The following is a 15845-nucleotide window of genomic DNA, read 5'->3' on the forward strand; positions in this document are numbered from 1 at the left end:
ATATATATACATATATATATATGTATATATGTATATATATATACATATATACATATATATATATACATATATATGTATATATATATATACATATATATATATATTGTAAAAAGCACATCCTTGAATGAGTTTCTTACTTTCTTTTGTTCATGAGTTTTGTGTTTTAGATTGGTTCTAATAGCAATTAATATTTTGTTGGAATTTGGAGAATTTTGAGTGACCGAAATATATTTGTTTGATTATGTGGCAGGAAAAACCAGTGACGGGATGGAGGATATTTGGGAAAGTGTGTTAGAGGCCAATTCAAGGGTTTTGAGAGCCTGCCATTGCTTCAGAAGTTATGCTTCTAAAATGGTAAATCAGGTTTTGAACTGTGTGCTAGTTTTGTATGATGATCATAATACTGTTTTTTCCATTCCAATTTTAATTGTGAAATTTCTATTTTTCAGGGGGGAAAATGAAAATGCAAGATTTGTGTGTCTGTTTCATCAACACAAGAATGTGATAAGAACCTTGTATTTTGGGTGCAATATTCATGTCAACTGGAAAAAGAGATACTTTGAAACTATCGGTCAGGCTAAACGAAGAGCACAGTGCTGGTTTCTTAATGATTTATTGGTATCATTAGTTTGTTCTGGGAAATCCATTGCAATTTGCAAAATCCAAGGGATATCCAGGATTTGGTATATAATAACAAGCCTGCAACAACTTCTTCTACTTTTGCTAAAAAAGAGTGGAGAGTGTACCAGTGTCCTGTTTTAAATCTTTTAATGAATCAAGATTCACTAAATCAAGTAAAAAGTTCAAGCATATGAAAATACAGGTTAAGATTCTGTTCCTTGTAAACTAATAAACATTGAAGGTGGATCTGAGCAGAATGTTTCTCAAGTTAGCTGGACTGAATCATTGAACTAGCATATAACAATATTGGGTTATTTTTCTCTTCCCCTTTGTTTTCTATCTTTTAAGAAATGAAGCATGCATTTGGATGGTGATATGATATATGTAGAAAAAAGATAAACAGTCTCTATGATAGCTTATTATTTAAATACAGAAGGTGAATGCAGGGTCCTAATCAACAAGGAAAACTTCATTGTCTGGACAATGTATATTGAAAATCTGCATTGCCCCTGACCTTTTTAACCTGTTTCAATTGAGTGTTGTTGATTTGCCTTGGATCCGTAGCAATTTCCATCAAAGCTATGTTAGAGATTCAACTTGCAATAAGAAGAGGTGGCTACTTAACCTAACCATTACTTAAAAGTTCCTTCCACCTTCATTGCTCCCTCACCAAATAGTAATACAAGGGTTTTCCTTGTATTGAGTTTCATTGATCCAATTATAAATCCTAATGCTTTGTGAGTGCAGCATTTGAGCAGAAGGGTAAAGAGACTACTTCAAAATTCCAAGGCCGATATTCCACGCAAACCTAAAGGGAGGAAAACTTACATTAGGATAAACTACAACAAATGATTAGAAAGTTCAGTTGAATGGATTAAAGAGAAGGATGTAGAAAGGACATCAAAACACACAGGAATTTCAGCAACTAAGGAACACAACCCTTTGTGCCTAAATACAAATTCTCAACCATTTGTCCCTCTATTACAGACCCTTGTAAATTTCATTCCAAGAAGGTTTCCATGACATCGGTATACATCCCTGCCTCAGAGTTCCTATACTCCACGGGTTGGTGCTGATGATGATCTACTGAAGTTGAAGATGAAGATGAAGCCATTCTTGCAGGTAATGTAAAGCTCCTCTTAAACTTGTTTTCCATCTTCCTCATATTCTCTGGATGACTATCCAAGCTCAAGTACTCATTGGGGTTTGCACCGGCATCTGAATTTTGATTAGAATCTTTTCCTTCAAGAATCAGCGGATGGTGGTTTTGGTCCGGTTTGTTGCCTAAGCTGTCAGGGTTAAACAAGAGCTTGGCATCTTCAGTTCGTCCAGTGAGAGCATTGAAGAAAGTCAAGCCATTAGGCCATTTGATGTCATTTTCATGTTCTCCCATCATATCTTCCATTCGGGTTTCAGATGAATGAGGCAGGATAAACATGTGTGTCTCATCTTTGGCTTGTGGAAATCCAAGTCTAGCTGGGTTCTGAAAATTAGGTGAAGCGAGCATTGGTGTCGCTGGGGGAAGCGGCCTCTGGCTCCAGTTGAAAAGTGGAGGTGGGGGCCGTGTCGGAATGGCAGACTGCTTCGAAGGAATTGTAGATGAGGAGGTATTATTTCTGTTCGAAGAAAACAACTGAGAGAGATAGAAACCAGATTGATAGCCAAGAGATTCAAAGGTATGCCTCATTCTTAGCACAAAATGAAGGTCTTCAGGTATCTGAGGATACACACAGCATCTCAATGAGATCAAAATATCAAACAGTTCAGCTATTTCACAAATAGAAGACTTGACTTTGATCTCCAATTCAACCACGAAAACTTGCACCAACAAAATTTAAATTTCCAAGAACTACTTCAAAGTTAACCAAATTAGTAATTACAAATTCTAATATGTCCGACTCACAATCTTGCAGGAGCCTAACTGCAGAAGACCATGGCCAGCTTGGATCACAGCAATAGTCTGGTCAAAAGAAAGCAACAATCACCCCAAGTCTTAATGACTTGACAAAGAGGGCAGAAAAAATCAAACCAGAATAAGACTAACAACAGTGAAATGAGTTGTTTCTGTGCTGACCTGAATGCCTGACTCAAATTGATCAGTCCATTCAGGAGGAAGCTGCAATTAAACAACAAAAGGGGAAAGGTTACACCATCTAACCAAATAATAAAGCACAAAGTTATGCCACACGCCAACTTTTCCATAAACAGACACTTGATCATTGAACCCAAAGTTCTATTTAGGTTAAACAATTGAAATTTAAAAAAAAAAAAGGAAGATGAAGGTGGGCTATACGACATACAGCATCAAAAGAACTCTGCCAATAATTGGAGATGTTGGGTTCACATTCTGTTGGTTCTTTGAACACCCATTTATGGCACTTATCTGATGCAACCTTTCCCATTAACCTGACCATGAAGTAGGAATTAAACCAATAAAAAATATACACTAAGAAAGAAACAAAAAAACCATTTAATTCCACTCTCTATCTATATTTTCGCTCAGAGAGAAAAGGGGGGGGGGGGGGGTCAGGGAGGGACAGAGTTGAAACCAATAATAATAATAATAATAATAATAGCACCTACCCAGTACCCACCCTTCTCCATAATTATATAACTGAATGGACATTTTGCTGAATGCCTTCCTCACTGGATCTTCTCCATCAATCTCTTCCAAACAATCTGCAACTCTCCCTCGGCAGAATCCATCTTCCCACATCAGCATCCTTCACATGAAATTTCACCACAAAAGATGAACAAAAAAGAAAAAGGATCAAAATTTAGAACAAAAATTAAACATAAAAATTCAATTAATTTAAGAATGAAAATACCTCTAAATCACAAATTAATAAAAACCCATCTCACAAAAATCAATTACTAACTCAAATTTCACTCCAACACCCCCATCTCTCATTAACCAAATTTCCCCCGTTTTTCTCCCCTGTTTCTCCAAAGGAAACAAGTAATGCCTAGCTTTTTTACTGATATAATGCAAAGAAGTGTCAAGCAAAATGAAATCAAATAAGTCAAACTACATACTCGTCCACTTAATTAGTCTAAATTTTAAAACTCTTAAAACCCTGATTTCTCACTCATTTTCCTGTCATCCCAGGAACCAAACAAACAAAAAAAGGCAAAGCATACTTACAAGCTGCCATTGTCATCTCCAACCTTGCAACCATTACCACCTCTCACTCTCCTGCATCAAAAGAAGAAACCCAATTAAAGAAAACAGCTAAAAAAACAAAAAACTTGAAAAAGAGGAAAAGGATAGCAACTGATAACCATATAAATACAAAGAAAGGAGGAAAAAAAAAAAAAAGTTGAAGAGTNGACGCTTCTAAGTGCCTCATGAAGGGCCATCATCCCAACAGCTTCTTTGCTCCTATCTGCTGCTCCTGAGCCCACCATCTCTTTCTCTCTCTCTCTCTTCCCTCTCTTTCTCTCTCTTTATATATATCTATATATATAGGCGTTTATATTTGTATGTAAGAAATAATATGATATGTATCTTTCTTTTTTTTTTTCCTTTTTGCTCCAAAGCAACTTCCTTTGAAACACAGCTGCCTTGCCACTCCTCTTTGGTTAACTTGTAGTCTGGCTTGTAGTATAACTTATTTATTTGTGTGTACCTTCTTTTTCATTTTGTTTTTTTATTTTTTATCTCTTTGTCTTGGCAATCACTTCTTTCCCTTCTTATCAACTACAAAGCCAGACTCTTTGCTTCCTCTCTCTCTCTCTCTCTCTCCCTCCCCCCTCTTTATCTTTATTACTACTACTATTCCTTTTGTTTGTCCCCAACCAAACCAGCTTCTCTCTTTGAAAGACAGAAGAGAGTTAAAAAAAAACAAAAAATGGGATGTTTTTGTTTTGGTTGCTGTTGTTGTTCAAGAAGGAGTTGAAGTGTGAAAGTAATAGTGGGGACAGCTTTTTACCTTTGTTCTTTTCTTTCTTTCTTTCCTTCCTTCCTCCCTCCCTTCCTTCCTTCCTGTCTTTCAAGGCTTAAGTTGATGACTGTGGGAGGAGCCAACTAAAATCATATATAAAATATAAAAGAAAAGGGTGGTTGTGGTTTTTGATGACAAGTGAGAGAAAGGGCAACAAAATCACTTTGTTGCCCTCTGTGTCTGGTTGGAATTTCAGTTGGCTTGGGGGAAGTTCTGTACGAGGGAGGGTTAGGTAAATTTTCACACTTTGGTTGGTTCTTGACTTAGTTTCCTTGTAGAACTAGTTAGTATGTTCTTTCTTTCTTTCTTTTTTGTTTTTTATCTACCTTTTTGTTTTGGGGTAAATGAATGAGTGAAGTGTCTAAACTCTTTCTCAACGACTTTTGTTTTGTTTTGTTTTGATTTGGGTTTGGAATTTTAAAAAAAAAATCAAAAAAAGCATTGTTACTGTGTTTTTATTAATAAGATCGAAAAAACGACACGTTTAAGATATAACAAAAAGAATTAAGCAAATTTAATTGATTTTTTTAAATAATTTTTGTAATTTATTTTGAACACTAAGAATGATTTGGTGAGGAAAAAATTGATTTGATTTGAGATAACTTGTGTATCATTGTATAATTAGGGTAACAAAAGTGAATGCAATGATGGGATAAAGTTGAAAGTAAAATGGGATCATGATTTGATTTTGAGAATTTGTGATGATAATATAAGCACAAACAAAAAGGGCAAAGAAATTATCACTCTTTCACTAAAGTAAGACTATGATTGAAATTCATGGTTTAGATTTTGGCCAGAAACTTAGGATTTTAATTATTCAATAAATAATTTATTTTACCTCAAGAACTTACCCTTTTTTTTTTATGAAAAAAAAACAAGCTTTACCCTAGATCTTTCACCTTTTGTAAAGCTGATTTGGATTATGATTACCATTTGGTAACTGTCATCAACCCAAGCTTGTTGCAATTTCAAGTTTCGCGTAACGATCCATTGAAATTCAATCCTCTTGTTACTTCGATTCATTTTTAAATTTGAATTATTTAAATATGTTAATGATTTAATTAAGAGATTTAAGAAAATTTACCTAAGGCCTTACTGTTCTTTTAACTTCATTGCCTATTATTATACAATCAAAGCCAAATTTCTCTCAACCCTTTTTATTTTTCACCAACACACACAAAGATCATTTAGCAGAAAAAAAAAAAAGAGAGAATTACCAAAGTGGAAAAAACAATAAAGTTTTAGCTCCATTACTTGCTTTTAAAAATTCACTTATGGATCAAATTATTTCATCATTACTATCAAGATTTTCCGGTATAATGTTGATAAATCGTACCGTATGTTTAGAGGTTGATCGAGGTCATGGGATGTATTATCGAAATACAAAATTTCTCTTCTTGTGTCGGGATGCAAGAAAATCGCTCTTTCAAGTTCAAAGAAGTGAAACATTGTTGTTGTTGGATTTATGCCTAATAAAAAAAAAAAAGTCTTAACATGTTGAAACTTAATTAAGGGCCCATTTGTTTGTTGCATTTGTAATGTTAAAAAATAGTTTTAACCTAAATGTAAAGATCAAGTGCATGTTGGTTTGGCTAAAATTAGTACTTTTTCACTCTTTTTTTTTAGGTAAATGGTAAAAGTACACAAAAGCGATTTTGTAGTTACCAAATGCAAATTTTTTTATATCAAATCATCGAAATAATTATTTATAGCATTCGAGCATTTGGCTTATTGGTTGGTGCATGATCCCTTACTTAAAGATTAAGGTTTGAATCCTCTCTCTCAATTAAAAAAATAATTATTTATGTTTTTTAATTACAAAGTTATCTTTTTAATTAGTTAAATATTTTGAATTGAAAATAAAAATTAGTGCATTTCAAAAAAAGAAAAGTATAGTGAGTATATAACTATTTAAAATATAGCTTAATGTTTTAAAGCAATCTAAAAATTAATTTTTGCATACACTTTTATAATTAAATTTTAGAATAATTTAAATTTTTTGGAACATATTAACAATAATTCCTTAAAAAAAAGAAAATAGCTCATTTTTTCCTTTTTAATATTATGTTACATTTTAACTCTTCCTAACAACTTTTCACGATAATACCAAACACTCAAAAATCTCAAATCATTCGTTTTTTACAACAATTCATCACATTACTTAGTAAATTTTTCAACTTATTAAACATCAATTAGTAAATTTTTTAATACTATTATTATACTATTAATGAAAGATCAAATTCAAAACCTATACTCTTTTGTATTAAGAATTAGATTAATTATTCCCCTAAAAAAAGAAAAAAAAGGGTTACTTTCCTTGCAAACACCAAAAAGTTTGCTAATAATTTTCTAATATTATTATTTATTTAGTATTATAATTATAATGAAAAAAAGAATGAAAGAAGGGTTACCTGAGAGCATGGGGATGGCACAGAATCTTTACTGGTCAAAAGTGATAGGAGGAGAGGATTAGATTTGGATTAATAATTTAATAATGAATATGATAATGTTATTATGCCAGATTACTGTGACATAACTTATAGTAATCATGTAAAATTTGTACGGCTGTAGAGAAAAGGATCTTCCCCACTTGGGGCAACATCTTTCCTCTTTCCTACCTTACCTTCTAGCTAAGGCATTTCAAAACTCTAAATTACCCCCCTTGTTTTCCTTTTTTTTCTTTTTTATTTTTTTGCCATCATTTGGGCATTTTAGATTTCTATTATACATTTTTCTTTCCTTTTTAATAAATTGAGTGTGAAATTTAAATTAAAAAGCTTTTTTTTAAATTATTGATAATTGAATTTTTCCTGTTAACATAATTATTACAGTATTTTTAAATATCACGTCATCAAATTCAATGTTATATCAACAATAAAATATCATACTAGTAGAATTATAATCAAATATTATGTCAATATAAATAAAAGAAAAATTGTATCATATTTATAATCAGATTAACATTATCAATATTGAAAACGATAAAGACTCATTATTTTAACAAATGATTGTACATAAATAAAATGCATCATTTTGGTAGAGTATAAAGACTAATTATATAATTTAATTTTATATGAAATTAAAAAGAAAATTTATTTAAATTTGAATTATTATTATTATTATAATTATTAAGAATCTAAAAAGCTTATGAATGGTTAATTTTAAGAAAGTGTATAATATCATATAATTATCAAATAAACCCAAAATGAAAAAGCACTCGAGCATTTAGCTCATATGTTGGTGTATGATCCTCTGCCTAAAGAATAGGATTTGAATCTCTCCTTCCTCAATTATAAAAAAAAAAAAACTCAAAATAAAAAATTACACACGAGCATTCAACTCATTAGTTAGTATATGATTTTTTTACTTAAAGAGCATGATTTAAATCTCCCTTCTCAAAGTTAAAAAAAAAAAAACTCAAAACTCAAAATTAATTTAGAAAATAATAGTTATAGGAAAAAAAGGAAAATATACGTCAGAAAAGTCTTAAATATTGGGAAAAATAGAAGGGTAGAAATATCTTTTGAGAAGTGTGGAAAGCGAGGGTGGGGGTGCTCATATTAAATGGGAACAAAGAAAAGTAATTATTAAATTATATATAGAATTTAAAACAGAGATTAATAAAAACACACAGACACACACAAAAGGTGTGTTGAGTCAGAGACAGAGCGAGGGAGGAGGTGGGAGATGAAGAAGGGGTCACGTGCGCACGTGCCATCAGCAGTGAGTCGGTGCATCGTTTCTCATAAAGAAAAGTGAAGCGCACGAATTGCGGGGCACTGCGTCCCGTACCTGGGACATCCACCCCTACCACCATCACGCGCTTTTTTCCATCCAGGCACCACTGCCAAAAGTAATATATTTAGTTATTTACCCCATAAATTTAAATAAAAGAATCTTAGTGTTTGATTTTCTCAAAATAATAGTTGTGCCAAATTATTGAAAAAAATAATTTATCAAAATTATTTACCTATATAATAATGAAAAATGTAAATTTTTATAAATTAAGAAAATAATTCCAAAATTATTCTAACATTATTTGTTAATGGAAATAAAACATAATATTTGATGACTTTTTTATTATTATAAATAGTATTTAAATAGGCGAGTGTCATGGTAGCGATTAGATAGGAGAAGATGGAAAGACAAAACAAACGTGTTGCATTAATCCAAATCCAAGGCTCCGCATTGACCGCCCCAGGCCTCGCTCTAACCCCACGACCGTATCTTTAACGGGGCCCACATTCAAATCCCTTAAAAAAAATAAAACAAAATAAAATAAAAATTTAATCTGAGCTTAACTTAACCAAAGTGGCTAACCCTAACCCCTAGCTCTAATCTTTTTCTTTTGTTAAAACTGACCAAAGCTGATGCCATACACTGCATCACCTGTGTTTTTTAAAACGAATTTCCACTGTTTTGTCTTTCTGATCCTTTATTGTTGTGCTATATATTGTTCATCGAGAGTGACTTTATTTATTGTTAAAAAATAAAAAGGTTTATTTATATTATTCAAATTTTTATTATTTAAATAATTTTATACAGTCATGCCACGTTGACACCTATTGAATTTAATAATCAAATTTCATGTTATACTGCGATACAAGTAAACGAAATTTGAAAATTTTATTTTATTCTTTTATTCTTGAAAATATAAATATATTCACCGACGTCTTATTCGGTTTTGCAAATTATTAATTTCATATAATGAATATTAAATGAATTTTTTGTTATGGCAATTATAAAGATTTAATTCAAAATATTTAAACTCCAATCTTGCATAAGAAAAACTAGAGTCATCAAATTAAACAAAGTCAAAATAAAGATGTCATGATAATTAATTATGCAATTTTTTTAAAAAATAAAAAAGATATATTTATTAATTTGTACCATTTTATCATAATCTCTCTCTCTTTTAAATTGAATAAACCCCAAGGTTTGATGTTATAATATCTTTTGAAAGAATTTTTTTTATTAAACTTAGTGTTTTTTTTTTTAAAACAATAAGAGCATGAACAAAAGGAATGTACATAAGAATAAGAGAAAGAAGAAAAAATAAAATAAAGGGTCAAGTTGACCAAACTATACATGATGCAACCACAAGCACTAAGTTCAAATAAACCCCTAAATATAGGTGAGAATAAATTAAAAATTAAAAAAAAGAATTAATTTTCTTTTTATTTTTGGATCACTTTGTCAACTTATTTTAAGTTGAACTAAAACTATTTCATTTGCAATATACAATTCATCTCAAATCTCTTCTGTTTTTGGTCATAATATTCTTATATGATCCAATTGGGAAAAATTTAGTCAACCAAACTTCCTTTTCATACAGTGGACAAAACTTGCTATTGTTCTCATCTCAGTGGCTGCCGAGATTCCCCCTCTGCCAGAAGTATGCAATTGGAATTTGGAATAACCAATTTCCCCATTTCTACTTTAGAACATAGTAAGCTTTGGGACTTACAATAATATTAAAATATGACAAATTTAAGATTTTATATGAAAAATGATTAAAAGATAATTATAAAAATAATTATATAATATATTTCAAGTTTTATATATATAATAATATAAAAAATTAAAAATTAAGAGGTGACGGTCGTTACCATCTGTCACTCTTTTAACTTTAATCCTGGATTAAATCACCCAACCCTTTTATACCAAGAATCCATATTCATAGTAATTATAATTAGTGAATGAATTTCATTATCATATTTAATTTAAATTAACTTATAAAGTTACAGACAACAAGTTGATTCAATTGATAAAATAATTCACATTAATGTGGGTAATTTTTGATTAAAATGTTACTAATGGTTTGTCCTTATATTAATTAGTAAATGCGGTCATATTCAAATATTTATGCCCTAGTTGGAGACTTATTTGCTTCCAAATTCTTATGTACCAAACGAAACATTGAATAAAGATGTAAAAGGAAGTGGTTGTTGTTTTACTCTAAACAGTATAGTTACACCTCACCTCCATAATTGTAGTTCAAAGCTGGATTTTTCCATCCCTAACTATCAAAGAAAGTTTGATCCTTACTGTAATGCCCGTATCATGAGGTTTTAGGTGCATGCACACGAAATCGTTTTGTTAGTTTTGGTTACATATACATGCACATGAACACCCGAATATTAGACTTTTTAGGTCATAAACCTTATACAGCTCTTTCAAAATAAAAACATTTTGCCCTTTCTTGAAGTCAGTCCAGAGAGGTTTCAATACATTTGACCGAAATAACTTGTCAAGAAAGGAAAGAAAAGGAAAGAGTGTGAAACATGATGGAAAAAATTAGCCAAGAAAATACACTGGAATGAAGCATATAAAACAATCCAACCAAGCAAAAGTAGAATTACAATGTGATTTGTGAAGCCAGAAAAGGTCAAAAGCAAACACAGTTCGTGCTCTCCTTGACCCCATGCGTTCATTGCTTCAAGCATTTTCAATAAGTGTCTCAAGTTTGGTATTTTACATTAAGTAAACAAAGTAAATATTGTTGAATTTTCTTTGGAATGGACTGGCACATTGATGTCAACAGATAAATTTGGTCCCCATGCAAAGGTGTCGCAGCATAATCAGGCACTGATGTGTGTCAAAACAGTGTTTTGAGAGAAGCTGAGTATATTGACCAAAAACCTTTTTAGAGTGCCAAAGTTTTCACCTTCTTCTTGTATTGTACCCCAAAAACGAACCATGGTTAAGCAGGTCAATGATGGCAACAAAGGACAGAAATTCCACATTCTTGAAAATCTATAGGAAAGACAATTTCTTAAACCACCTAAATATATTCCCATGAATGATCATCCAAAAAACGAAGAACAAAAGACTAAGTTTTCAAAGTATAAATACAGTTTATGTAAGGTCAAAATCCCATCAGTGTACTTCTTTGCCAACCCATTTTTTGGTTTTGTCATTTTCCAACTCTCAAATCTCTAAATTGTACTTGGCTTAGAAGCAACTCAAGAACGCGAGGTTTAATGTCATTAATGGGGATTCCAGTACTATATATTCCAATGTTAATTGCCGACAAAGTCATGATCTTCATAAACAAGAAAATTCAATGAAAATTGGGTTCATTATTAGATATTTACAAGCTGGTTATATATATATATTTCCAAGATCATGTCAAAGAAATATATAGATCAGTGCAATACCAGGCTAGCTAGCTAGATCATGTCAAACCAACAGGGAACATAAAAGCAGTCCATGAGCTTAAAAAAATTTAGCTGCCCTCTATATATGTATGTTATATGATGAATTCTGCAAATATACAGGAAGGTATCTAACAGGTCTAGGGTTGAAAAGAAAGGATACTTTCAACAGCTAGGAAAAGAGGGTTTTTCTTTTGAAGCTCTTATATTAATAATGTCTATATACTATCTATATGAACATCACAATTAAGACATAGGAGCCTCACTTCCTCATGCATAAGCACGAATACAAAAATTGTCATTTGAACTATAATTAATCAAAGAATAATGCAACTTTTAAACTAAATTTAACCCTTTAAATAGTTAAAAACAGTCATGATTAGAATTAAGCTATAAGAAATCATTGCTAAACCTTTTGTTGCTCCTTCACATGATGCATCAATCCACAATGTCTAATATAAAGGAATTGAAAATGGGGTGGTGGATAGTAACGAAATTCCTTTTGGGAAGAAACAATTACTTTTGTGTTAGTGGGTCCTCTTCAATTTTTTTCCCCTTTAATTTAGCCCTTGATTTGTTTATTTAAGTATAGTAATTATTAATTTCTGATATCTCTGGACAGACCAACCCTCTTTTCCAACTTGCAGCTATTAAAAAAAAACCCGGACGATCACGTGAGGTGATGCATGAACATGACATATAGTTAACAATCCTACGCGTGTCTAGACAAAAGGCTCTTTCAATGTTATAAATCCTCCATCAATATTATATAAAGCTACGTTCAAGATAAGTGTCACGATTATATATTATATTCAATCTCAATTTTTTTCATTTTTATTGAATTGGGACTTAATCGTAAGGGTTACTTGGTATTCGTATCATCTATTATATAAGAATATCGACAAAGTCAAGAGAGTTATGGATAATGATGACGGTTATCTCTTAATTTTTATTATTTTTATTATTATATATATAAAACTTTATATATATATATATATATATATATATAAGTATGATTATTTTTATAATTACCCTTTAATTATTTATCATGTAAAATCTTGATTTTGTCATTATATAAGGATGTTAATTTTCATATTATTTGTAATCTTTTGGTTGATTTTTAAGATGTTTTAAACCCATGAATCTTATATTTCCAGAGGTGTTGAGTAACAATACTAATGATATCTTGTTTTCTTAAAAGTTTGGAAATTTTAGCTTAAGTTCATCTCATTTAGCTAAAGAAAATTACAACGAAAAATAGTTTAAGAGTTTGTTTTTTTTCAAAGAAAAAGTATTTATATTTGTATTCATTTTTAAATCGGATTTAAAATAATGCTGGTCAAAGTTTTAGTTTTTTTTATTATAAACAGAAAATTGAATACGACAAGACTCATTCTATACTGACGAATCAATGCAAAAATTCCGCATAATCAATGCCAATCCATACTTGCTCATTATTTTCCCAAGACCTTGCTAGGTTCCTTGAATTATAGAACCAACTCGATCCTCCATTTTGGATCGTAACCACCTCCCATTGTGAAACTACGGAGCGTTTAGGGTTTAATACATAAAATAATACTAATTTCTTATATGNGATAATGAGTGTTTGTAAATCAAGGAATTGTTAACCTATTATATATATATATATATACTATGTGTGTATATCATGTGTACGTACGCGTGTGTGTTTTTAAGCGAAGAAAGTTTGGTCTATTCAGTACCATACACATTTAAGGAGAAAAAAACTTTGAGATGGCATTTCTAAAGTTGACACTTTGGTGTCATTAAAAGCATTGGGACTGTGTTTTATTTAGATGCTATGAGCACAACAATATTTGCAGTCTTTTGAAGTGTAAGGTTACGTGGTTACTTCATATCCCTACAAAGTTGCTTAAAGAGATAGAAATTTAAAAAAAAAAAAAGACAAACAAAGGGACAAAACATAAAGTGACACTTTAATGGGTTGTTAATGTGTTAGGAACCCATAAAACAGTAGTTATTGTCGTGATCAAATACTGTAATTAATTGTTCAATCTAATCGAATATAAAACATTCTTTTTATGGTATATATATATATATATATATGTATGTATATATGTATAGATAATTAGCAATAGGATTGTCGTGAACCATTCTTAAGTATGTGGATAACAAAATATATTATTTGGAATTTGGTATTAAAATTATAATAGTGATAAAATTTTAAATTTTACAAATAAGTTAAGTTATAATTGATATAATTACTAAACTGACACGTGATAATCTTATAAAATTATTTATAAAATTAAAAAATTTTATAGTGGATATATAAAATAATAATCTTTAAACATATATTACACAATAGTCAATATCTCTTTCCATCTTTTACTTTCTCCTTTTAACTGTCTCCCTTGACCCCCTCCACGCCCTTCCAAGAAGCAATGGAATTTTGGTTGGGATTGAGCCAAGCAAAGACTAATAACAAGTTCACAACATGTGTCAAACATGTGAATAGTTAACTATAGGTAAAGATGTTGATTAAACATAACTAATCCACATGTAAATTGACTATAAAAGTTGTATTTTCAAGTCAAATTAATTAACCAAATTTAGCTTATTAGGTTTTCACAAGCTCCCCCTTGTTAACTATTTAATGCTGACTTGAATTATTGGTTCAAAGCAATATCTTACAATTTCATTTGAATTATTAATTAGTCCCTGGTAGACCTATGAATGATTTGGAGTGAATCCAATGCTTTATATCATCATTTAAGCAGCTTCAAGACATCCTTGTTAATCAAACTCTGATAAGGTTACTTGGAAAATGGCAAGTGGATCCAGGCCCAAAAATCATTATGAACAAGAAACAAGCTTGGTTAAGAGTAATGCCCCCTCCCAAGTCCCAACCCAAGAACACAAATTCCACAATTTTCCTCATCAAATCTTCGAGTTAAGGAGAAAAAAGAGTTAGGAATTATCAGATGATTCCAAAAGAAAGAAAGGGTCGGGAATCAATGAGATGACAAGAAAAACAATCTAGGATAAGCAACCCAAATCCAGACATGGTTGTCAAGGTTCTTTAGAATCAAAGGTTTGGATGAATGGAGTTGGGTTGATGGAAATTAGTCAAATCATTTTTCTTTTGGCTCATAATCATCAGGTTAGGTTTTGATATTTGCTAGCTATTGCTCTCAGATCCTAACCAGCTTTGTAGGTCACAGTAAGCGTGCTAGGCAGGATCTGGCTCATGTACTATCTCACCAGAACATCACCCCCCCACCAACCAAATTCAACAGTTCCAGTTCAATCCCACCAAACATTTTTGAAAGCTGTCCTTAACCATGAATTTCTTTTGCATGTTTAACATGCAGAGACAGTGAAGGTTTGCATCGTTTATCAGAAGAGTTGGACCAGAAAACCTCTGGAGCATTTAAAACTTGTTGGTCAGGTGGAGACTTAATTCAAATTTTCTGGTACAAAAGCTTAATGATCTCCACCAAAATTAGGTTTACAAGTGCTTTCAATCCTATATATGTGGAGAACCCGACAGAATTCATTCAACATTCAACATAGATTTAAAATCCCTACCATGAATGGTTGCTTGTAGCATTTTTAACCTGGAGAAAAAGAGAAAGTGTTGCTTTCATAAAGATCATTCAGAATACTTTAATGCCAACTTCTTGACCCAACCTCTTAATGGTTTCAACAATTATCCTATTAATTATAGCAACAGTGATGCCAAGGATGTAAAACCAATGGTCATCTTTCCTGACTAATTAATAGTGATACTGCATCATTTATTATGATTTTCAATTTTTTATCATGTTAAAATTTCCACAAATAAATACATACATGTCATATATATATATATATATACACACACGTATATATGATAAACACATACACATAATAAATTAATATTAAAATTTGAATACTAATTAATCAATTACTAAAATTTCTTGTACACCAATACTTTCGATGTTTCGATACAAATTGCAACATTCACTATGGAAATAAGTTCATCTTCATTTTTGTTTTTCTTTTTTTTGAAAGGTTATGTTTTTATATTAGGGTGGTCTAGAAGCCATTGGATGCGGTTGTAAGTTTGTAAGTTCTTCAACTTAGACTTCTTATGGCATTCGGC

The 15845-nt window shown here is 31.1% G+C and overlaps 2 protein-coding genes across 3 annotated transcripts in view; one reads left to right on the plus strand and one right to left on the minus strand.

Moving 5' to 3' along the window:
* LOC18594042 (putative leucine-rich repeat-containing protein DDB_G0290503) overlaps positions 1–995 on the plus strand; it is a 5049-nt gene extending 4054 nt beyond the window's left edge. Inside the window, exons 5-6 of the transcript XR_001928677.1 lie at positions 251–354; positions 450–995. The gene's annotated coding sequence lies outside the window, so the exon portion shown is untranslated. The remainder of the gene's footprint in view (positions 1–250; positions 355–449) is intronic.
* Positions 1391–3870, minus strand: LOC18594043. 2 transcript variants are annotated; one of them, XM_018124515.1, is made up of 6 exons: positions 3767–3870; positions 3216–3344; positions 2922–3027; positions 2696–2737; positions 2525–2581; positions 1391–2338 (listed from the first exon to the last, which is right to left on the minus strand). In XM_018124515.1, the coding sequence occupies exons 2-6, from the start codon at positions 3341–3343 to the stop codon at positions 1622–1624; spliced, it is 1050 nt and encodes a 349-aa protein (XP_017980004.1). In that variant the 5' UTR covers position 3344; positions 3767–3870; the 3' UTR covers positions 1391–1621. The 2 variants fall into 2 exon arrangements, with proteins under 2 accessions (XP_017980004.1, XP_007021551.1); XM_007021489.2 differs by having other exon boundaries at positions 3205–3344.

Source organism: Theobroma cacao, chromosome 7 (assembly GCF_000208745.1).
Source record: "Theobroma cacao cultivar B97-61/B2 chromosome 7, Criollo_cocoa_genome_V2, whole genome shotgun sequence".
Lineage (NCBI taxonomy): Eukaryota > Viridiplantae > Streptophyta > Magnoliopsida > Malvales > Malvaceae > Theobroma > Theobroma cacao.